The 25,845-nt window shown below is 40.6% G+C and overlaps 1 protein-coding gene across 3 annotated transcripts in view; it reads left to right on the forward strand.

The window, feature by feature from the left end:
* Adarb2 (adenosine deaminase RNA specific B2 (inactive)) overlaps positions 1 to 25,845 on the forward strand; it is a 646,431-nt gene that overhangs the window by 548,999 nt on the left and 71,587 nt on the right. For all 3 annotated transcript variants that reach the window (XM_004662206.2, XM_045151500.1, XM_045151501.1), the window contains one exon: positions 16,768 to 16,882. In XM_004662206.2, coding sequence (XP_004662263.1) covers positions 16,768 to 16,882 — 115 coding nt within the window. The remainder of the gene's footprint in view (positions 1 to 16,767; positions 16,883 to 25,845) is intronic.

Below are 25,845 nucleotides of genomic sequence, written 5' to 3' on the forward strand. Positions count from 1 at the left end.
TCCTGGAGAAATGTTGGCTGCAATTAGTCACTTAATGTTTCATATTTCCTCCTTAATATTAGGCCTTATCTATAGACCTTGTCTTATTTGTTTCTGTATTTCATTAGTGCTTTGCTCAATAATTTTCTGATTGATTCTTCCCTTCAAGGGACAAGTCCGGAGATGGAATAAAAGCAGAAATGCTTGAGAAATAAGATCTCCACTGTGGCTTCTCCTCAAGCCATGACTGAATGAGCCCAGCTTGTCCAAAGAGACCATTCTTCCCTCCTAATTCTCTTTGGAGGAGGGCTTTAGAGATAGTGTGTGCCTGGGAAAACCTCCCCAAGTCAAGATGACACTTGGATTGGGACACACTGTGTGCACCTCCCAAATAAGATGAGTTAAAGTGCTCACTCTGAGGCATCCAGTCTAACAAGGATGGCGTACATGTCAACTGTCACAAAAGTGTGTGGTGTGAACTATGAAAGCCCAGGGAGGAAGGCTTATCAGAAAACAATGTTCAGAGGGAACAAGTTGCTAACAACATAGGACTGTGTAACTCCAAATAACATTTAGCTAATATTTGGGTGCCTTGTTGCTGAAGATGCTGGCTTAAAATTGCACCAAATACATTATTTTGCATAATTAATTAAAATTTTCAGTAAGTTTGTTGAGGACTTTTTGATGACAGGTCTACTATAAATGGAAAAAAACTGAAAGGACACATGATGTCTAAAATAAATTTTATTTTTAATTCTTCCTTTCTTTTTTCATTTTGATTAGCCTTCCCTCTCTTTGCTCCCATTTCCCTTCCCCTCTGTCCTACTTTCACCTTCACACTCCTGTGGGTCCATGGGTTCTCCCTCCAGGGCTGGAAGCAGTTCCCCCATTAAAGGGCTAGACCTCATTACTGCTGAACTTGGGGGGATGTATGTGGTCTTGGGACTAGAATGTTGTTTTGTTGTTAATGAATCAAATGTTGTTAAACAAGATGTTAAAACTCTCAAAAAAAAAAAAAACTCCACAATGCGCTGCTTGACTGCTACAAGCCTAAGGACCCCATCACGTGGTTTTCTAACCCTTTAGTCACTTAGTCCTTAGCCCCCTCCTTGCCATAGGAAACCTATTACTTGTAGCCCCCTGCTAATCAAAGTTATCAGACAACAAATAACTAATATTGCTAAGGTTGCTACTATTCAGGTTCATTTTTTTTTTAATTTTTTTGTTCATTTTTTTTATTTAGTTATTTGAGAGCAACAGACAGAGAGAGAGAAAGACAGATAGAGGGAGAGAGAGAGAATGGGCGCGCCAGGGCCTCCAGCCTCTGCAAACGAACTCCAGACGCGTGCGCCCCTTGTGCATCTGGCTAACGTGGGACCTGGGGAACCGAGCCTCGAACCGGGGTCCTTAGGCTTCACAGGCAAGCGCTTAACCGCTAAGCCATCTCTCCAGCCCACTATTCAGGTTCTTATGCACCATCTAGCCCTATCTGAGCCTATGATAGACTATAATGATTTCACTCAATATGATGACACCTCCCCATTATAAAAACAAAGGGGGAGCTGTCAGACATAGGCAGGACCCTGGGTAAAAGCAAACCTAAGCTGTCTGACACGAAGGCCCCAAGCTATGGAGAGGTTGCAGCAGCCTGAACAGCTAATCATATCTCAGTCATATCTTGGGGACCAGACCAGCAGGGAAGCTCCTCCCCCATTCTCAGGGGTTGCAGTGAACCAGGATCCCCCCCATTCTTGGGGGTCATAGTGAGCCTGGACTCCCAGACAAAATCTTGGACCCTGAGATCAGAAGGAACTAAGGCCACTCCCTCTCCAAGCACAGAATACCTGGACATTCAGATAAGACAGGCTTTGCTCATAACCCTGTAGCCTTTGGCCAGTTGCCTAGGAAACTCCTTGTATGGTATCAGCCAGCACCTTTGCACAGCCCATCTCCCTGTACCATTGCCTAGTGCTGCAATGAAATTCCCCATATGCTAATTAGGCACCAGCAAGCAACCTTGTACATCTAATCTCCTTAGGACCCCCAACTGCTTATAAACCCATTTCTCTGACAATAAACCAAGAGCTGTTCACAGAAACTGTCTCCCAAGACTGATTCTTTCTCTCCTCACTTGTGCACAACCTTTGTCTCCACAGTTACCTGGGACGCCTTCAGGGGAACCACAACCAGGCACTGAGGACCCAGGAACCCACATTAACCCAGCCAGGAGGGAGGGAGAACTCAAGTAAACCACTTGACATAATGGAAATGTTTCAGAAAAGGTTAGCTTAACATGGGCCTTCCCAAAATTGCCTGCACCTGCCTAACCATATCAAAACACATCCTTAAACAGCTTACTACTGAGAAAATGCTAATTTCACTAATGATGCAAATAAGTTGTGAGGTGTTACCATATTTTTTAAGAAGCCTTGTTTGCACAGGGCTGACTGGTAATACAATTGTTATCTCAGTACTAGGGTTAAAAGCACAGCGCTAAGTACTTCATTGAGCATTTCAGATTGTAGGTCTCATCTGAACTCCTACCAATCCTACATAACAGAGGGTGAGTCATGTTTAAGAGATGAGAAAATCAATATGGAGGTTGATGAAACCCCAGTCCTCCATGAAGGGCTATTGGCAGGCAGTTAATGGCTGTTGAGGGAGAGGCAGTCAGTCTCTTCTGCAGTGCAGCCATTGGTATGTGGTGAGAAGGAGACCTGCAAAAGTTTGGGGGATAAGAAAGGGTAATGAGATGTGAATGGGTAAAATGCATACAATATATATGTAAAATGTTAAATAACAAGTTTAAAAAAATCAAGAAGAGAGAGAGATGAGGAAATCAGGCCTAAACAATGGTGGTGATGTCCACCTCAGGGAAACGGCAAAGCCAGGATGTGAATCTTGAAGGCTTGAGGTATGTAAGCTCTCATAGCATAGAACTGCCTTAATAAGATTTATATTAGTCATTGGTGCTGTGTTACAAGCCACCAAAGCTTAGCAGTAAAGATCAGTATGATTAGTTTTGTTCATAACCCACCATTTGGGCAAAGCTCAACAGGATGACTCATCTGTGCTGCACACAACAATGGTTTGATTGATTGAGAGCTGATGGACCCACTCCCCAGAAGGATCCCCAGCAGAGGCAAGTGGAGCAGGCTATTGTTAGTTTACTCAGCCTGCTTGTGGCTGAGGCCTCGGCCATCTCTACTGAGCCTATGCAGAGATTTCCCAAGAGAACAAGACATATATATAGGTGTCCTTTTATAAGTTATGCAAAAGTCACATGTCAGCAGCCCTTCCTCTTACTGATTAGAACAATCACTGAGGAGAGAGCCCACTGGTAGGTGGAAGATACAAAGAATCATTGGTGCAATGTGCCAGTGGGAAGGAAGATGGTGAGCCCTCTTTGGAGAATGCAGTCTGTCAAAATAGAATAACTCTAAGCCTCAGACCCCATGGTATATGCAGCCAGTATACTCTAAATGAGACCACAGACACAGAAAAGACCCATGACATGCCACATACAATCATGTGTTGTTACTTGCCAATCATGATGGTATGATTGCTTCCTAAAGTGCAATGTTTGTGTCTTCAGAGGACACATGTTCTCTGTATCTCTGAAGAATACATTATCCAGAAATGTTCTGTAGTGATGCTGTAGCCATAAGACTCTTTGCCATGATTCAGAACCTGAAACTTCTGAGGTTGTTGTTATGATTCTTCCACAGTGCTTCAAAAACGCTAACTGCTCCTTGTGAAGTGACACAGTTGGAAGAAATTGTTGGCAAAACTCAACTATAATTCTGCTCACACATGCAGAGTTTTTCCCACTGTATCATGGCCAGATACATGGCTTCATTCAATTTTTTTATCAGGCTGTAGTTAATTCAAGATACAGAATATTGAATCATTATGTAATTTCAGTTCCTTAGTTAGACAGTGGTTTTTACCAATCTTGATTTTGAAATTAAAGAGTCCTTATTATAATTGTTAGCATACAGGAGTCACAACCAAGATTCAGAGACTGACTTTTCCATAGAAACGCCAAGGAATATTAAGATAGAGACTGGAAAAGGTCATCTTCCATTTTCTCTGATTATTATCAAAGTCTTAGTTTGCTGGTTCACAGGATGATTTTATTTTCTAGCAGCATTTCTCTTGCTTTCCCAGTTTCAGAAGAGAAAGATTGTTCAGGAGGGGCACAAGTCTGTCATACAGCACCAAATGTATATTCCCTTTCCATGTGGACACTTGACCTTCATTCCCCAGACCCCTCTCACCACAACTCATAGAATACTCCGTGATGCAAAATGAAGTTCAAAGGAGAAAAGAGAAATGGCGAATGTGTTGGTATAGATTCCCAGATTCAATCTTGTCTTACCCATATGCAAATCTAACCTTTTTGATATTTCAGCATTATAAACTCAAAGATGAGATTTAAACAGGAAAATATTTACTAAAGGCTTTCATCCTTATAATCTATTGATTTTAATATTCCAACCACTTTGGCTGAATGTCAATTTTACCCTGAGGACTACTATTGTAAATTTGAACACATTTTATTTATTTATGCCACTCAAAATATTAGTGTTGGGAATGCATACAGTTTAAGTCTTTCAATATTCCCATTTAAAGTTTATTTTTGTGATTTGAATAATGTTGGTAATCTTCTATGGTAATCAGAGCCAAGAGGCAAGATGCAGGTAACAAAAAACAAGTGAACATAGCACTGTGTTTTATTTTTCTATTAAGGACAGTAACACAGAACCCATTAAATATGGAGCAACTTTACCATTTAACCTTTGGAACCAGAAGCATCTGATTATCACTATCATTTAACAAGAAGCCAAATACACTCTCCTCTGTTTCTGCTCCAAATGTCCAGCTGGTTCCAATTTGGTCATTAGAACTTTAGATCTGAGCTTACCCAGGCATTCAAGGTAGCTGAGAGGGTTTCCTTGAATTCTGCTGAGCACCCACCAAACCACCAATATCAACTGCCAACCCTTTTCCCCTTGACAGAAGCCAGGGATATTTAGTCAGGTTTTGTGAGAGTGGTGCCTTTCCCCACAGTATAAATGGCATCCTGGGAGACTATGAATGGTTGGGGAAAACACATTAATCCTCCTATGCTTTACCAAGGGACCCTTTTGCAGGCATTTTCTAAATTGCCAAATCATCAACAATAATGAGTACAGCTGGATGTCTCTCTTTTTCATATTTAACAAAGAATTTATGTTGCAAATGGCTCTCTGTTGATTATTCCAGGCTTTTGGGAGCAGGTTTAGAGTCTCCCTGTGGAGAGTTTTCTGTATCACAAAGCAGCATCTTGCTTGCCTCTGTGCAGTCTCTCAGCCCCTCACCTGTCTAACAAAGAGACAGGCTTTCTGATGGAAGTTCATGCTATCCACAGCTGGGTGTCTGGAGGTGCCTTACCACATGTATTTTCTTCCATACAGTGGCTAGCACTGGACAAGACCATGGAGGGGTCTGTAGTCATTCAAGGCTGGAGCCAAAGTAACAGGTGGACTTCCTTTCAATGTAGAAGAATTTTCACTATGTGGAAAAATTTGTGTTCTGATGTTATTAAAGAATCTATGTGCATGCATACCACATAAAAAAGTAAATTTTGACCAAGTTATGGAATCTCTCTAAATTTCCGCATCAGTACACAATGGAATTAATAATCCCTGATGACACAGTTGTTGGTGGGATTAAATGGCATAGCAATAGCCCCAAGCAGAGCACTCAGCAAAGAGCAAAGAGGCTAGAAATAGTAATGTGCAGCTGCTGCTGATGTTGGGGACAGTGGCAAGTATAGTGAAATCCATTTACCCTTCCAGGACAGTGGTTATCCTCACAGTTCATCTAAGGAGGGGGGAAACAAAGCAAAAGTGCAAACTGCATAGTGATTGGAGTAAAAACTCAGTGTTGTGCCTTACATGAGACTCTTGGAAATCTTGACCTTAACAGAAAAGGTGTCCCTGCCACAAAGACATATGCCATGGGCTGTCTACAGTGTTGTTAATCACATGATCAGCAATACTCTTCTAATGAGATACATGGAAATCATGTATGATGGTGTTGTAGTCAGTTCTACATTGCTGGATGAACAGAGTTTGTTTGCAGTGGCTGAAGGCCCTGGCATACCCATTCCCCCTCCCTCCCTCCCTCTCTCTCTCTCTCTCTCTCTCTCTCTCTCTCTCTCTCTCTCTTTCTACCTCTGTCTCTCTTGCAATAAATAAAATAAAATAAAGGTTTTTCATATATAAAGAATAATGTGTCTTACCTGTAGTATGGGTGAAATTTTATTACCTGACAGATTATCCAGTGCTTGTATTTCCAGATTCTTTTTACCAGTCTGATGAGTATGAGTTAGTATTTTTTTGAACTTTAATTTATTTATTTATGTGTGTGAAAGAGAGAGAAAGTGCATGCAGCAAGATCTCTAGCCATTGAAAACGAACTCCAGATGCATGTGTCACCATGCGCATCTTGCTTATAAAGGTTCTGGGCAATCAAACCTGGGTCCTTGGGCTTCACAGGCAAGTACTTAACAGCTAAGCCATCTCTCCAGCCCATGAATTAGTATCTTATTGTGGTTTAATTTGTACTACTTTAATTACTAATATGGCAAATTTATTTTCATGTTCCTTGGGCATTTGAGTTTTTTCAGTGACTTGGTTATTTAAACTTTTGCCAATTCCATTTAATGATTTGTTCTTTTCTTCCTGATTTGTAAAAATTCTTAATCAACTCTCAACATTTTCTTTAGTTCATCTATATACATGCCTTCTCTCAGCCTTAAAAAAAGAATCTTAAGCTTCTGTCTCATTTCTATTAACCCTGTGCAATCATATACAAATTCAACTATGAAAAACTGTATACACTGCAAATCATGTATGTGATTTAATTTGAAGTAGTTGTACTATGGAGACAGTAAGCAAGGAAAGGGTTTCCTTGAGGAGATAGAAGTTTAGAAACATATTTTTCTCTGGACTTTCACAAAGCCAACTTTTTTTCTCAAAGACTCTTGAAGGTCTGTAAGAAGACAATGTGGGGCTGGAGGGATGGCTTAGCAGTTGAGGCATTTGCCTGCAAAGCCAAAGGAGCCTGGTTCGATTCCTCAGGACCCACCTTAGCCAGATGCTCAAGGGGGTGCATTTATCTGGAGTTAGTTTGCAGTGGCTAGAGGCCCTGGAGCACCCATTCTCAAGCTCTCTCTCTCTCTTTCTCTCTCTCTTTCCTCCTCCCTCCCTCTTTCTCTGTCAAATAGGTAAATAAAAATAAAATACTAAAAAGGATTTAAATTTTAAAAATAAGACAATATGGACACCTAGAACAAATGTTCAAATCCCAAGAAAACTAAAGGCCATAGTTCAATACATAAACATATAAAATCATCCTTCATAAAAACCATGCCTACAATGCCCTGAGTTTATAGCTAATATATGTACACTTAATCCTGGTGTGCTTAGACATGTCTGTAATCCCTGCACTGGACAGTCTTGGGAAGAGAAGCATGAGTTTTAGGCAAGCATGGTTACATACTGAAACCTTATCATATAAAACAATAAATAAATAAAATAAAAACATATATGTTTGACCAAATGCAAAGGTAGCATAGGTCTATGAACATTTAAAAGCCAAGGTGGGCTGGACCTGGTGGCACTTCTGCCATCCCTGTACTTAGGAAGTTGAGGCAGGAGGGTTGCTTGAGTCCAGGGAATTATAGTGAGACTCTTATGTCAAAACAAAAACAAAACACCAAAGTGGGCCTGACAGGATGAATAGAGGAGAAGAATCTTTAATGAACAAGCCATTCTGGTGTCTTTTCTCAAGACAGAGACAAATGACTGAGGGTAGTAAGTTATTTCTGGAGGAGAGCTACTCCTACTTGTAGTAATCTTAGGAAGGAGAAAAGAGCTGAGGAGGAGACTCAGCTGGAAAAGTGTTTGTCATGTGAGTATGAGGACCTGAGTTCAGAACCCATGTTAAATCTAGGTATGGTAGCACATACCTATAATCTCAGCTCTGGGGAAGCAGAGATGGAAGGATCATTGGGGCTTGCTGACTAGCTATTCTGGCCAAATTGGTTGAGAGAACTTGCCTCAAAAATAAAAAAGAAAAGAGGGGGCTGGGGAGATGGCTTAGCAGTTAAGGTGCTTGCCTACAAAGCCAAAGAACTAGGTTCAATTCCCCAGGACCCATGTAAATCAGATGCACAAGGTGGCACATGTGTCTGGAGTTCATTTGCAGTGGCTGGAGGGCCTGGCATGCTCTCTCGCTCCCTCTCTCTCTCTCTCTCTCTCTCTCTCTCTTTTTCTCTCTCATCTCATTCTATCAAATAAATAAATAAAAATATTTAAGATAAATAAATAAACAAGAGAGGTGGAAAGTGATGAGGAAGACATTCAGTATCAACCTATGACCTCCACAGGGACACATATGCATACACACACACACACCCACACACACATGCACACACACACATACAAGTGCATGCAGCAACATATATACATACACATGCATGAACCACAAAAGTAATCTTACAAAAAGGAATGGGGAGTAATGTTATACTCATAAAAGTGGCTATAGGAAGTAATACAAGTTAAATATCAAAGAAATAAATCTTAATGTGCCAACTGAAAATCTCTATTTTAATGAATTCAACACCCAAAGTAAGAAAAGTTAAAGAAATCTTTGAAGCCTTTTTCCTTCTTGCATTCACTTTTGTAAAACATTAGTTGAGAAATAGCTTAGTATAAATTTTATCATTCCCTCAATCCTTTCTTTTTCAAAAAGGATAAAAAGGAAGAATTATAGAGGAGGAGATAGTAATGGAGAAAATGCCCTCATGGAGTCGCCTGGGTTGATGAGAATACTGGTCAAGCATTTTATTTAGCCTTAATTAACCCTCAGGGCCTGGACTGGGGTGAGAGCTCTCTGGTAGTACTGAGTCCAGGATGATAGTGGCATTAAACATCACTCAGATTTTTGCATTGAGGACAAACTTTGTACCAGAGCTAAGGGGATTCTCAAAAATAAAGCCCAGAGTGCTCCAATTTTTCTAGTGGTCCAAGATCAGCTGGCACTAAGAGGATAAATATATGATGTGATGACTGTCTTTCTTTTTGCATGTGATTCCACCAGTCAATGACTTACGGAAATTAAACATTCCATAAGTGAAGCTTAATAATGGTGACTTTCATATTGAAAATGCTTATAGTCAGCCACCAAAAGGGAATAATGGACCTGATCCTTGACATCTGGGAATAATTTCATGCCAACCATAAGAAACTGCTATTTTTATAACATACAACCCCTTGCATCAGTGGCTTAAAGTGAGTGAGACCCCATAGTTCACAAGTGGGAAACATTGTCTCTGTTTCTAGTAGCCATACCAAGGAGACAATTGCCTGAGTAAGGAGGGAAAAGGGAAGTGAAGGATGAGGAGCATTGGGAGGCAGAATCTGAGAAATAAACATGGAGCATCTTGGAGATGCTGTGGAGTTTACACCTAAACATGGCAAACATCATTTCTTCAACACTCAAAGGCAGCCCAGAATAACATGGCTTCACAATGCTAGGGAGAAAGGAGAGAAGTACACCAACCTGGCTAACGCTATCTCTGCCAACCCTGTGGATCCACATAATTTAGGATCTACTTTGTGCACTTGGTACAAGAGCAATTGGTACATGATACCTGTAGCTGCCAGACTAAGGCATATAATCATCAGAAAGGGTGTTGCTCAGGTGACTTTTTGCTTTGTGCATGTTATGGATGAATGTCTCTGTCTTCTCAAATGTCATACATGAGAACCCCAACACCCAATGAAGCTGTATTTGGAGTAAGCAAGCATTGAGAATAAATGAAATAAGTATAGTGGGGTCTTGATTTAATAGCATCTGTGCCATATAATATACATCACGTATGGGGAGATAACTCAGTTGATAAAAGGCAAGCATGCTGGACCTGAGTTCAATCCCCATATTCCACAAAAGCTAGGCACTATAGTACATGTTTATAATCCTAGCTCAGAACAAGTAAAGACAGGTAGATCCCTACAGCTTACAGGCCATCCAGTCTAACCTAAGTGATGAGTTAGAGGCCAGTGATATACCCCAAAGAGGTGGATAGTATTTCTGGTGAATAATACCCAAGGTTGTCTACTGGCCTACAAACATACACACAAAAACATGGGCACCCACACATACACACACATATGTTTGCACACACACACACACACACACACACACATACACACACACAAAGATACACCAAAGAATTCTCTCTCTCTCTCTCTCTCTCACTCCCTCTCTCTCTTTCTCTCTAAGCCTAGGAGGTAACATTGACATCCTAATGAGCCTGAAGCATCAAACCAAAGATTTAAGATACAATGGATTTTTTTCCTGCTAAAATATGGACTTGTTTGGGACCAAATACCTCTTGTATCCCTTGTGGAATACAAATGTCTATTCTCTATGTGTCTCACCACTGTATTTTGAAAGGGCATAACTTGTTTGGTTTTAGCTTTATAACTAGGTAGGACTTTTGCCTCAAAATGAATCATACCTAGGGTTTCTCCCATATGTGATTTAGATGTGACTTAGAGTAGACTTTAGACTTAAAACTAATATTGATGTTAAAATTAGTGATGACTTGGGGAAAAGGTTGCTAGAAAGAATAAATCTGTTTTTCTTTGCAAAAAGGACGTGACTAGGAGGTAGTCAGAACCGTGTGGACTGGATTTTTGTCGCCCCATAGCACACAGAAGCCCTCATTGTCAATGTAACTGTGACTGGAGGCACAGCCACTAAAGAAGTGCTTAGATTAAAGGAAGAATGGGGCTCAAATCTCATAGGTTGATGGTATTAAAATAAGAAACACCATTCATCAATGAGTCTGATGTTTGATTTTGTTTTTGCATGTTCTCTCTCTCTCTCTCTCTCTCTCTCTCTCTCTCTCTCTCTTTCTCTCTCTCTCCACACACACACACACACACAGAGAGAGAGAGAGAGAAGGAAAGAAAGAGAGAGAAGTCGTGTGAGCATACAACATGGTGGCAGTGCACACAAGACAAGAGAACAGGCCTTAGCATGAAACTGTTTTCCTACCTTGATCTGTAAGTTCCAGCTTTCAAAACTATGAGAAAAAAATTGTTGTTTAAGCCACATGGGCTGTAAGATTCTGTTATGGCACCAGCAGTAGACAGAGAAACTGTATTAATTGGAAAAAAATTATCAGTTTTGCTAAATGCTTTACCCTTTAGACACACATTTATATGTCTATGATGGTTAATATTGATTGTCAACTAGACAGGATCTAGAATAACCTATGAGACAAGCCTCTGGACATGTCTGTGAGGGAGTTTCTAGACTGGGCTAATTGAAGTGGGAAGACTTAACCTAGATGAGGCCAGCACCATGCCATGGGTTCGGGTTCCAGACAGAGTAAGAGGAAAAAGCGAGCTGAGCACTAGCATTCATCTTTGCTTTGACTGTAAACCAGCTGCCTTAGGCTCCTTTCACAATTCCTTTCCCACCAGGTAAACCAAAGTAAACCCTTCCCCGCCTTAAGTTGCTTTTTGTCAGGTATTTTGTCCCAGCAATGAGAACTAATACAACACCCTTCTAGTTCACTTCAGAATTCCATGATTTCATATACTTGGTCATCCATCCAATATGTGCATGATTATTGATTACATAATGACCACATGCAGTTGTTATGGCAGGACCAAGAAAGTGTAAAATAAATACAAGCCATGTAATCCAATATTAAGTGGTGGTTGTATCATTAAAAATAGGAAATTTTAAGGCTATCACCCAAGACAAAGACTAAAAGAATCCTTATATGGATATTGCTGGTATTCTAGACAGTGAATGTCAAAAGTGAGAGATGTCCTCCAAATGTTAAGGCAAGAAACAATTTTAGGAGTTAAGAGGTCAGATGGAGACCAGTGGAGATAGTGTCATGGGTAAAGTACTTGCCATGCAAACATATGAACCTGTGTTAGGGTCTCCAACACCCACATAACACGTCAAGTGTGTGGAACAAAGATGTAATACCAGCTCTGGGCCTCACTGACTAGCTTATCTGGCTGAATCATGAGTTCCAGGTTCACTGAAAGACCTTGCCTCACAAAAACAAGGTTGAGAAGTGATAAAGGGACATACATGACGTCAACTTTTGGGGTTCCCATGCATGCTTAAACACCCACACATACATGTATGACCATATGGATGCAACACATATATCCACAAAGTGAAATAATTTTAAAAGATATTAGCGGGCTGGAGAGGGCTTAGCAGTTAAGACGGTTGCCTGCAAAGCCTTAGGACTCCTGTTCAACTCTCCCAATCCCATGTAAGCCAGATGCACAAAGGAACATAAGTACACAAGGTCACATATGTGCACAAGATGGTGAACGCCCCTGGAGTTCAGTTACAGTGGCTGGAGGCCTTGGTGAGCCAATTCTCCCTCTCTCTCTCTCTCTCTCTCTCTCTCTCTCTCTCTTTCTCTCTCTCTCATAAAAAATACAAAAAAACTAAATATATATCTATATCTACATATAGATATAGACATCATAGGTAGGCCATGGTATAACAGAATAAGAAACAAGTTTTGATGTTTGTGTGTTGGGAGGATGAAGCACCCTCAGCTTGTCAGAGAACAGTTACACATAACTTTAATATGACCCTCCCAGGATTGAATGAAGTACCAGGATCTGTGGCCTTGTATCTGGTAGCTATATCTCAGGCCTCCATCAACAATCGTAACATCTTGCCTTCCTCAGTTCTCAGATACTCTCTGCTAGCTAGAGGTCTCTGTCACTCTCTGAATAGCACAATCCACCTGAAGTCCCATCGGCCCATGTGCTTTGCCAAATGAAGTGAGTCAAAGAACTCATCTGTGGAAATGCTGAGATCCAAACCAAATGTGATTTGTTCTGCTTCAACATTTCCTCAAATGACTCCATTAGGAGATGGCTATGGCTCAGGGCTAATTAACTCTTAATGGGTGCACCAGCATCCCACAATACAAGCCCAGAGGGTGTCAAGGGACCATGAGACCTCTATATGCAGCCTGGCCCTCCTCAAGATGACAGTGCACATTTGGTCATGTCCAGTTACAAACAGGGCCACTAGCTTTGCACACAGAGAGAACTAAGCCTATGGGAAGATCTTCAGAAGAAAATACTGCTTGCTTTTTAATGAACCATTAAAAAATTCTTACAAATAATTTACAACTCTACATAATCTTTCTTTTCAATTTTTAATTGACAGTTTTAGACATGTATAAAATAATGGATGTATTATGATCATAATTCCCTCCTTGTCTTGGCCCCCTTTCCTATCTGCTTTCTACTGAATACCTTTATTTTCCCAGTGAATTCATCTTATACTTTGATGTGTGTGTCCCTCTAATTTTAATTATGGTTTCCTGCATAAATATGGGTGAGAATTATTTACCAGAGTACATGTAACCTACCAGTTGCGACAGCACTGCAGAAAATATCTACTACTCCCCCAGGAACCATTGAACCATTAACTGCCAATGACTCCCTAGGGATGGATCGAGTTCTCACATACTCTTTCATCATCCATGTTTTCTCTTAGAGCAATTAGTTCTCCAGATCAGTACAGAAGATTTGTGGGGCTTAAGTCCTGTATCTGTCACATCCTGGACATGTAACATTGGTTCATATCACGTTGATGGTTGAAAGGGCTAAAATCAGTGTCCTCCCTGTGAGGATTAAAAGAACAAGGCACACACAGGAGCCAGCACCATGCTTGGCATGTAGCTAGTTTCTACTGCTCTGTTTGGGTGTCTTCCCATTTCTTAAAAAAAAAAAAAAAAAAAAAAAAAGCAAAGTGGGCTTCAGAAACATAACTGAGGTTATTCATTGTGTAAGCTGCATCATTACTCAGCACTTTGGAAACATCATATTCTGAGAAGCCTCACCAGGCAAACATAAAAGGACTAGGAGGTGTCACCTATATTGGGCACAGTTATTATCCTTGGACATGACTATATCATAGAAAGAAGAAAGACCAATTAAAAGCACCACCTAAGGTAATTTCTAGGGAACACATGATACATTAGGTTCCCAGTATCAAGAAAGGGATTTTCAAAGGCCCATATTTGGTTTTGCCCTGAAAACATTTAAAAATATGGGAAGGAGATTAACATACATGAACAATTTGAAACTGACTCCAGGGGTGAAAAGATGACTTAGTGATTAAGTTACTTGCTTGCAAAGCCTAGGACAAAGGTTCAGTTCCCCAGTACTCATGTAAGCTTGATGCTCAAGGTAGTACATGCATCTGTAGTTCATTTGCACTGGCTAGAGATCCTGGGATGCCCATTCTCCCTCTCCCTCTCCCTCTCTCTCTCTCTCTCTCACACACACACACACACACATAAATAAATTTTCTTTTAAACAAAGAAACTGACTCCAGAAATAAAGTGACAAAGATAGATTACGTGAACCACCCTTGCTGATAGAATATCATCACATCACCCAGAGTGGATCACTCAAAAACACAGTTGATGGTTTCCTCATCTGTGCATGTTCTCCACAGCTGGCCAGAGGAAGGAAGATAAAACTCATTCTTTTGGTCAGCAAAGGAAATAGAGTAAACTGCGCTCTTCTTTCAAAGTTCATCTCTAGCATCAGCTTCAGAGGAAGCCTTTCTGGATGTTCTAGCCAGATGGCAACCTGAGACTGATTTGTATTTTTGGACTCAAGGGTTTCGCCAAGAGGGGCCAGCATAACTAGGTATGTCAGATTGGGGAAGAAGCCAGGGGCTCTGTCGCTGAGGGATAAGACTGGATCATATGCTGAATTCCAATTCTGCCAAGGTAGGGCCAGGTGATATTTCTTCTTTGTCTCTTTTCAGTCCTTTCCCTAGCTGACTACATATCTAGGAAAATAAACCACCTTGTTCCTATTTCTTCTCACTCCCCTAGCATCCTTGAAAGGAGCAAAGCCTGTGAAACCTTGGTCTTGTCTTCAACCTCCAGAGATACTGCTTTAAGCCCTAAGCAGTATCAGGACTCAACACACAAAGTGTCTGGAGACATTGGTGACCCTCACTAAACCTCAGTTTCTAGTACATAAAAGGGCAGGACTAACTTCAACAACCTTCAGGATGAGTCATTAGAAGTCTAGGCTTTGTGGTAACCCCTTGAGTAGAAGAGCCAGGGATATTCCAAGTACAGTAGTCCTTGAAAAGTCAGTGCTCACCTTCTCCACCCAGCATTATACCTACTGAGTAGAAGCCTGCTTGTAGATATCTATCTTCTATAGGGTATCCATAATGATTTGTGGAGCAATTTAAAAATAACAAGCCACACTTATAAATAATTGAGAGTGGAGACATGTTGGGTTATTTTTTGGCAGGTCTCTGTTTCCTCAGGCAGCCCTTGACTATTCTCTAGGTAGCCCTGTTTTCATATTGACATGATTGCATGCAAATGAAAATTTAACCTGGTGACTTATCCCTTATCTTTATATATCAGAAACCTGTCCATTTGAGTATCAGTTCCTATATGATATCAAAATGTACCTGCTGGAAACATTAACATCCAATTCATCAAAATAAGTTTGTTTGCCCACTTTATAGATACATTGCTGGTTTTATTTGGCTACATAAACATTTGACCAATACCTTCAGTGACTGGGGAAAACAATGAGAAGAGTACCAGTTATAGGCATCATTTGTGAGCACTTACCAAGTGTGAGGCACTGTACTAAGCATTTAAGAAGTTAATTTACTTAATCCTCCCAAAGCACTGTCAGATGGAAATTAAGAGGACTACCTTGTAAATTGTGGAAATAGGGCTCAGAGATGTTGAATGACTTGTCCTCATAGACTGTAGAACTGGGATACCAATCAGGTTTTCCTGCTCCAAGTCTTGTGATAGTCACATCACACAAGCTGCTCCAATGAAAAGTCATGGGACCCCATGTGAAGGGAAAACAATATTGTGTCACAGGGCTTGGAGGACCTAGAGGAAGAGAAGCCACAGAACCATATTTCCTGGCCTTTCTTACTAGACATGTGTTGTTTAACAGAAATATGGATTGGATTTAGGATCTATTAATAGAAATTACATCAGTTTGGTGTGTATGTTTGTGTGTGGCATATAAGTATGTGTATCTATGTGCATGCATAAGTTTGTACACACATATATATTTGTATGTGTGCAGTGTGCATTGTATATTGGGAGGGCATATGTGTTTGTGTGTGCTTGTATGTGCATTTTATGTTGTATGCATTTGCATGCTATGTTGCATGTGCATACCCATGTCTGTACTTGCAGTGTCTGAAAATGAGAGAATAGGTTGTAGCGTGAGCTGTAGTAATCAGTCCTCCAAGACTAACTAAGATATGCTTGCTACTTAAATACTTAAATATGCCCCATGCATATGAAAAGAAAGTAATGGACAGTAATCCACAGGGTGAAAATACCCTTCATGTTCTTTAAGGCTTTTTTCAGTCAAGTTCTACCTAAGAGACTTTTGTGAACTTGCTACTCTACAGGACAAGGAGAGAGAGGAATTATATGTTTCTCTCCAAAAGTCTCCTGCTCAGACCCAAGACAGGTACCCACTCATAGACAGGGCAAGGACCTGGATTTCCACTATGGACAATACTAGGTGTTAATTCCTCACAACCCAGTCCTTCCTGAATCTGTGAGACAGAGAAAAATAGACAGCAGACATGTGATATGGTAGTGCAGGGTGTTCTTTGATGGGCACTGATGCTTGTGTCTTTCAGGAATTTGCTGACTCTGTGTCCCAGCTGGTCACACAGAAGTTCCATGAGCTTACAGTTGGCCTGATGTCCGTGTATGCCCGCCACAAAGCACTGGCAGGAATCGTCATGACCAAAGGTAACAACCACTTCCTTTTCCTGTGGGTATTTTCATCACCACAGAAAGAAATGTTAGCATTGAACCAATCCTAGAGGCCATAGGATTCTTATACCACATGAAGATGGGACAAAGACAGGCAATATAAAATTCAAAGAAGTTAGTCACCACATTTTTTGCCAGAACAAACACATTGGTAATGCAGTGTGGTCAGCCCATGGAAACCCATCTCTGCACAAGTGTCTAGATGACTTCCATGAATCCTATTAGGTATTTCCTCACACTCCATTTCAAGAATGATGCTGGTGTGGCCTGTGGTTGCAGTCTAGACCAGTGTTTACAGGTTCTGAGCATCTTATACAAGAACTAAAAAGCCACACACCAATAGTAAATCAGCAAGAAGTGTTACCAGAGAACAAAATGAATGTTTGAGCCAGATCCACTGCATAGGAGTCATTGGCTGCTAGAGCTAGAGTTCTCAAAAGCAGCAGGTTACTGTGTGAGGCTCTCCTTTTTGGGTACAGGAGGAAAAGTTGGTTTCTAAGGGTAGAATAAAGGTGACAACTCTGATTTGATTGAAAGGGCTGCTATGCAAGCTGTTGTTCACTGCACATGTCCTTTTCCAAGACTCATCTGATTTTAATCACATTCATGCCATTTTTGCATAAGATGGTAAATAGAGATTTCCCCAAAAATGTTCCATTAGAGGACACAGTTTGCTTAACTAATCATGTACACCCCAAAGCAGTCCAGGCTGGATTAGTCCCCCTGCCTCTAGTTCCAAATGTGTTTCCAGCAAAGTTACCAAGAGGTGCCATTGTTTGATGTGGGGTGTCCATGCAGTGCAATGCAGGGGAGGGTCCCATGTGCTAAGTCCATTAGGAAAGGGTTCTGTATGTAGCTCAAGCCAACTGGAGTCCAAGATTACTAAGCTATCCCTTTGCTTGTAAAATCTCAAATCAGAAGCTAGACCAGGACACCACAAAAGCCATCAGAGGCTGAAAGATAAGAAAATGCTCTCCTTCTCCTTGACACCTCTAATGTGCCAATACTAGGAACTGATGCCATCACTTACACAGAAAAAAAGTATATTACCATGGGTTCAGGAGGTGGAACCAACTTGGATAAGGTAGTCAGGTATGGGGATACTTTTTCAAAGGAGGTTGGTTGTCAGAATATCTTATTCCCTGGAAAAAGGTTATCTATCCATGGGCATGTCTCAGTGCACACTCCACACATTCACTTCCAAGAGTGCAGGCAGGCCTATGAAGAAAGGAAGGGAGAGAATAGATAAAAAGAGCACAGGAGCCACAGAGGTGCAAAGAGGGGTCAGAAAAGAGGACATAATAGAAGGTGCACAGGGCACCGAGAGGATATATGGAAATCCAGTTAGGACTCAAGAGGGCACCTTAGACTCAGGGTGGACACAAAGGGACACAAGACAATACCAGAGGAACACAGACAGAACACAGAGGACAAAAGGTGCACAGAAGGAAGCAGGAGACACAGACACAGAGGACAAAGAGAGATGTGAGTGACATAGGAAGATAGGACATATTTCAGAGAGTCTGGCTCCCGAGTGTTTTAAGTACTCTTGCTGGGACATAAACTACTGGATATATAGTCCTCTTCCTATTCAGACTGTCATCCTAAACTGCTCTCTGAGATTGGAAAATAATAATGACACAAGGAAGGAAAGAGTCAGCCTGATGGGAGGTCACCTCTATAATAAACCAAGTTGGAAAATAATTTTAATGGCTAGGTTTGAGCAATCAGATTTGTGAACACTTCTAATTACTAACCCATTGTAACTAACCAACTGATTATGTGATGATTATCATGAAATAAAAATAAATTTTTGGGCTGGAGAGATGGCTTAGCAATAAAGGTACTTGCCTGCAAAGCCAAAGGACCCAGGTTCAATTTCCTAGTACCCATGTAAGCCAGATGCACTAGATGGCACATGCATCTGAAGTTCATTTGCAGTAGCTAGTGGCCTTGCCTTGGTGATCCCATTCTCTCTCTCTTTCCCTCTCTGTCTCTCTCTTTCCCTCTCTGTCTCTCTCTCTCTCTCTCTTTCCCTCTCTCTCTCTCTCTTTCCCTCTCTCTCTGTGTGTGTGTCTCTGAAATAAATAAATAAAATGTTTGTAAATAAGTTTTGTACTCATTTTATCTCTGCACAAGTACGTAATTTCTAGGACTGAAAAAGACCATCGATCTGCTGTCCAAACTATTTACATTAGTTACAAAAATGAACAAAAAATCAAATGATTGGTATGTTTTCCCTAGACACGCCCCCCAAGGGCCAATCTGATATTCAAGAGCAATGGAACATGAACAGAAGCCCTTGGGACTCTATCTTAGAGATGGCACAGGGGATGTTATTTAGCCTGTCTAGTTCAGGCTTCATAGCAAAAAGGAAATAGTAATGTTTCTCATGATGTAATTTGTTGAGTAAGATAAAGTACATCAAATGTTTGAAAGGTGAAAATTACTTTATAAATGCAGTACCCTGTTCTAAGCCAAAGCAATTTGCTTTCATCAATGATATCATTGTATGTGGTGTCGTGCATACAGCCTAAGCCACTGTGTTATTTGTCCACCTTTCACACATTTGATGGCATTTGCCTCTGCAGAATAGGAAATATTCTAAATTGAGGGATGAATCCACTTCACCCAAGAGCATTGCTGTTTCAAATGGCCTTGTTCTATCCAGCTATCAACCAGCCATTAATCCAATACTTCTATACATTGGGCACCACTTTCTGTGCCCAAGAAAGCATGGGAAAGAGTCGGTGTCTCATTTAGAGTATAACAGCCCAATGAAGAGAGTGCTATGATGTGAGCCAAGGCACTAAATCGCCTGCATTTGGTTGCCAGCTCCACCCACAAGATCTGTGACTTAGGCCTATCACCTGCTCTGTCTGAGACTCAGTTAAAGGAATACCTAACTAATAAAATTATTTTGAAGGTCAAATGTGTACATACTGAACTTGGGAAGAGGCCTTATCCAGAGTCAGTATTGTCATTTAGTAGTAACCACGGTACCTTTGTATTCACCAATTATTTCTTGAGTCCCAGTTATGCCAGGTTCCAGAGAAACAGCAGGGAATAAAATGGATCAAGTGCCTACTTTTGTGAATCTGTTATTCTAATAGAAAATAGATCATAATTTTTTAATCCAATGCAAAAATCCTTTAAAAGGGCTGTGAGATGGGCTGGAGAGATGACTTAGTGGTTAAGGCACTTGACTGAAAAGCCTAATGACCTGGGAGGCCTGGGTTTGATTCCCCAGTACCCATGTAAAGCTGTATGCACAAAGTGGTGCATAGATCTGGAGTTTGTTTGCAGTGAGTAGAGGCCTTGATGTGCCCATTTTCTCTCTCTCTCTGTTCTCTCTCTCTCTGTTCTCTCTCTCTCTCCCTCTCTCTCTCTCTCTCTCTCTCTCTCTCTCTCTCTCTCTCTCTCTCTCTCCTTGCAAATAAATAAAAATATAAGAAAAAAGGGCTGGAAGATCTCAATGAATAAAGGTCCTGCCTTACAAGCATGAGAACCAGAGCTCTAGCCCCAGAACCTATAGAAAAATGCTGAGCATAGTAGCATGTACTTGTAACCCTAGTGCTTGGGGAGGCAGAGACAGGCTCCCTGGGGCTCACTGACCTGCTAGTGAAACTAGCACACATGCACATGCATACACATATGAACATGCAAACACACAACACACATATGGAAACAAAAAAGAGAATCCTAAAAGAGAGTGTACTCAGGCACAGGATTAATAACAAAATAAATGTTAAGAACTGCCCAGATTTCTACCATACATTCCAAGATAATTCAGTTTAAATTACCATCCTGATGTTCAAGGAAAGCAGAAAGAAAGAGGAAAAGCAAAGGAGAGAAGGAGGGTTAGAGATGGCTTAGCAGTTGAGGCATTTGCCTGCAAAGCTAAAGAATCCCGGTTTGGGCTGGAGAGATGGCTTAGTGGTTAAGAGCTTGCCTGTGAAACCTAAGGACCCTGGTTCAAGGCTCGACTCCCCAGGACCCACGTTAGCCAGATGCACAAGGGGGTGCATGCATCTGGAGTTTGTTTGCAGTGGCTGGAGGCCCTGGTGCACCCATTCTCTCTGTCTGTCTGTCCCTAGCTGCCTCTTTCTCTGTCTGTCACTTTCAAATAAATAAATAAACAAAAAAGAATAAATAAATAAAATTTTAAAAAATAAAAAATAAAGAATCCTGGTTTGACTCTCCAGGACCCATGTTAGCCATTTGCACAAGGGAGCACATGCATCTGGAGTTTGTTTACAGTGGCTGGAGGCCCTGGCATGCGAATTCTCTCTCTCTCTCTCTCTCTCTCTCTCTCTCTCTCTCTCTCTCTCTCACTCTCAAATAAATAAATAAATAAAATACATGAAAAATAAAGTTTAAAAAATAGAGGGAAGGGGAAAAAAAGGACAAAGGTACCAATCAGTAGCTTTTCTTTTTTCATCTACAATATGCTTCCAACCACAAAAGCATAAGTTAGCACGACTCAGTGAGTTCATTCTCCAACATTTCCCAGCTCTTCAAATTTTCCCCTTTTATGGGAAATTCAACAGTAGCAAATTTTGAAAGTTGTTCTCATATTTTACCCGAAAAACAGTAAAATTTTACAAAAGCTTGTGGAAATATAATATTTCTAAATTGCCAGCACACACACTGTTTTCTGTGTGGGCAATTTATTTATTTATGTGAACTAAATTTATTGTGTGAAAGTGTCTTTACAAAGTAAAGCTTTAGAACTAGTCATTTTTTTAATTATTTATTTATTTATTTATTTGAGAGCGACAGACACAGAGAGAAAGACAGATAGAGGGAGAGAGAATGGGCGCGCCAGGGCTTCCAGCCTCTGCAAATGAACTCCAGACGCGTGCACCCCCTTGTGCATCTGGCTAACGTGGGACCTGGGGAACCGAGCCTCGAACCGGGGTCCTTAGGCTTCACAGGCAAGCACTTAACCTCTAAGCCATCTCTCCAGCCCAGAACTAGTCATTTTTGAACCCTGGAGAAATTATTGCTGAAATTTACTATCCTGTTATAAAGGGAATAGTTAATAACCATTGATCTAGAAAAATAATAGAAAGAAATGTACAAAGTAAAGAATGAAAATATTTGTAAATATTCATTTACTTAAGGTTGATATGCCATGTAATCTTAATTCTAGCTCAGTTATTGAAGCAAATGTCTAAAGGCCTCTGATACTGGTTTGTCTTGTATATATTATAACAGAACAAAATTAAGCTTATTCTGAAATAAACTTCATTCAATTCACCCTGTCCATTTGTAGGAGAGATACCATTTTTTCAGCCATTATGAGAAATACTATTGGGAAAATATAGTTTTATGAACAGACTAGGTTTTTTATCTACTTCCATGCCTTGCTTATTTTTTTAACCTACTCACTTAAATTAGAATTGCTTACATAATCATGGGTGGGAGGCTATTTACTAGAAAATAGACAATACTCCAGTGATTACTCTCTAAAGTACATGACTTACTCTTTCCTAGCAATCAATAGTTTCTGCTATTTACTCTGGGAGGTGAGGGGTCTCATGGGCCCTCCCTCATGTATGATTAGATACTGACAGGCTCAATCGTGTGCATGAGCCCTATCTGCTATGTGTTCTTGAGTGTACAGGACTTGTCATATCTAAAAGAGCTTTCCTTAGCCCTACTTGTCATCTTTCTGCTCTGTATTCTTTTCACCTAAGTCTTAGAGGATATGGCTTAGATGGCGTATATTTAAGGACTAGGCACAAACTAGGTATTTATTCTTGGTAACTTTGCATAAAGAAACTTCTGTGTTCAAGGCTACAAGTAGAACCTATTTATGAGAACAAACATAGATATTTAGAAGATATGCTATCCAATTAGCATAATCACAGTAATGGGCTCTCCCCTTAGTCTGAAATTCCCAGCCACAGACTTTTAAAGAAATTATTTTTTATTGACAACTTCTATACTTATAGACAATAAACCCTGATATTTCCCTCTCCCCCACTTTCCCCTTCACATCTCTGCTCTCCATCATATCCCCATTAGTGTTTCTTTTAATTTGAGGTCATCATCTCTTTCTCCTATTATGAGGATCTTGTGAAGGTATTGCTAGGCACTGTGAGGTCATGGATATCAAGGTCATGTAAGTAGTGGTAACCTTACTTAGGCTCTTACATTCTTTCTGCCACCTTTTCTGCAATGGACCCTGAGCCTTGGAGGTTGTGATAGAGATGTTTCAGTGCTGGACATTCCTCCATCCCTTCTTCTCAGCACTGTTTCACCTTTTGGGTCATCCCAGTGGTCTTTGCCATTTGAAAATAGAAGCTTCTATAACCAGAAATTAGAGTAGTATTAATATATGAATATGAACATTAAGTGTAGTGCTTTCAGGGTAATTTGGTGAGAATAATATATGGATTTATCCAGACAAGACCAGGCTTTATACCCCTAGGGCTCATTACCTCCCCTGATATAGGCTTTTCATTAGGTTTTCAGTAATAGGTATGTATTCCCACCCCAAGAGTGGGCCTCCAGTCCAATTAGAGAGCAGTTGGTTTCCCCCAGAGTAGACATTCCAGTATTGCATTCGTTCAGTCATTTGGCCTGTACAGCCAAACTTGATGCTTCCAGTATCCACTTTTTTCACTGATGATGATTTCTGTCTCCCATAGGGCTGCATACAGTGCAGCTTTTTCCAGCTTTCAGTTGGCTAGTATACAGGGAGAAAGTTTTCTGCTCAGCACCAGCTTGATTTCTCTGATGTTTGGGTGTGTGAAGTCTTCAGCAATAGGGTCTTACCATTTGTTTTGCAAGGGAAACTAAGGCCTAGTTACAGACTTTGGATCACATTTACAATACCAGGCATGGTTTCTCTCCTGTAGAGCAGACGTAAAATACATTCAGAGTGCAGGTGGTTACTCCTATAAGTCATCAGCCAGTATCACACCAAGGGGTACACCATCCCTTGTGTTGTGAAGTACACAGCTTGTACAGCACCTGCTGGCACAGAAAAGGCTAGCTAGTAGAGGACAAGCATCCAGCTCAGGTCCAGCTTGACTTCTCTATTTCCTGAAACCAAAGCATGTGTTGTCTTCAGCAATAGGGACTCATCATCTAGTTTGGGTGGGCAACCAAGAGCAATGCAATAACCAACAGTGTGTTTGGGGTCTGGGGACTCCCTGACCAACAACTCACTGGAAAATAACTCATTCTTGGCACTGGGATTTTCAATTAATACCTTTTGACTTCTGGAAGCAGCTTTGTCCACCAATACAGGGGATCTGCATTTAAATCCTTTTTAAAATTTTATATTTTAAGTTGGATTGCCAAGTAGTAGGTTTCCATCTGGTTTTTCACATGGCCTTAATTTTGGTTCATCTTCCCACAGAATTTTTAACTTTATCTAGTATTTCTGCCACAAGTAAAAATTCAAATAGAAAGAACTCATGACTAAAAACTATTATTCTTCAATTCCACTGCACATTTCTCTTTGGTCTTAGAACCAGACATTTCTGGGCTGAAGGGATGGCTTAAGATGGTTAAGATGCTTGCCTGCAAAGCCAAAGGATATTGGTTTGATTCCACAGGACCCACATAAAGCCAGATGCACAAGGTGGTGCATGTATCTGGAGTTCGTTTGCAGTGGCTAGATGCCTTGGAGGTCCCATTCTCTCTGAATCTGTCTCTCTCTCTCTCTAATAAATAAGTAAACAGGGCTGGAGAGATGGCTTAGCAGTTAAGGCATTTGCTTGCAAAGCCAAAGGATCCTGGTTCGACTGTCCAGGACCCACATAAGCCAGATGCACAAGGGGGCACATGTGTCTGAAGTTCATTTGCAGTGGATGGAGGCCCTGGTGCACCCATTGTCTTTCTATCTCTCTCTCTCTGCCTCTCTCTCTCTCTCTTCTCTCTAATAAATAAATAAATATAAACAAATAAACAGAAATAAAATAAAACTATCCATTTATACCCAATTTTTTTTAAGAAAGGAAGGGTTTATTTTGGATTACAGTTTTAGGAGGCCTAGGCTATGGCAGAAGGGGAAGGCATGGTGTCAAAAGCAGGAAGTCACTGTTTATCCAGTTTAGAATTTTGTTCATATGACTCTAAATACTATATTGGTTCACATGTATAGATTTTCAATGTTAACTGATCTCTATTAACTCATCTATTGATCCACTTATTGCTTCATTTGTGATTTTTATATTTGTAATGTTTGGTCATAAACTTAAGCCTTGGTTTGTTATTTTACCCAATATAGATGGTACAACTTCATTCCCCATTTCCCCATTATGCCAATTAAGGCTGATAGCCCCTTACCCTTTTCCTTAGTAACCATGTTCTCTCATTTACAATTTCTATAAGTTAATCATAACTGACCATATATCTCCATTCTATTCTAATCAAGTCTTCTCTATTTTGAGTAATGTTCAGTGGAAAACCATTAAGTAGCATCAGGACATTGTAAAGAGAATCATCCCAGACCCAGTATATAACCTGGAATTACAGTGGATTGTCTATTAGCCCAGTTCTATCCTGAAACAAAATATCCATCTTGTCTAGATCATACAGACTCTTCTATCACTAGCTCAAAACCAAGTCACACTCAAGTCCAACTCATGCTTACAGCAAGGCTTTCTTATACAGCTTTTGAAACACTATGCATTTCTTATTTTTTATTTTTTGCTAGTATACAAAGAATCAGGTTTCACTGGGTTTTTTTTTTTTTTTTTTTTTTTTTTTGGTTTTTCGAGGTAGGGTCTCACTCTGGCTCAGGCTGACCTGGAATTCACTATGTAGTCTCAGGGTGGCCTCGAACTCACGGCGATCCTCCTACCTCTGCCTCCCGAGTGCTGGGATTAAAGGCATGCGCCACCACGCCCAGCTCTCACTGGGGTATTTTAAAACAGAATTTATGTTTATTGTTTCTCTTCCCCTTTCCTTTCCATCCC

This window comes from Jaculus jaculus, chromosome 6 (genome assembly GCF_020740685.1).
Source record: "Jaculus jaculus isolate mJacJac1 chromosome 6, mJacJac1.mat.Y.cur, whole genome shotgun sequence".
Classification (NCBI taxonomy): domain Eukaryota; kingdom Metazoa; phylum Chordata; class Mammalia; order Rodentia; family Dipodidae; genus Jaculus; species Jaculus jaculus.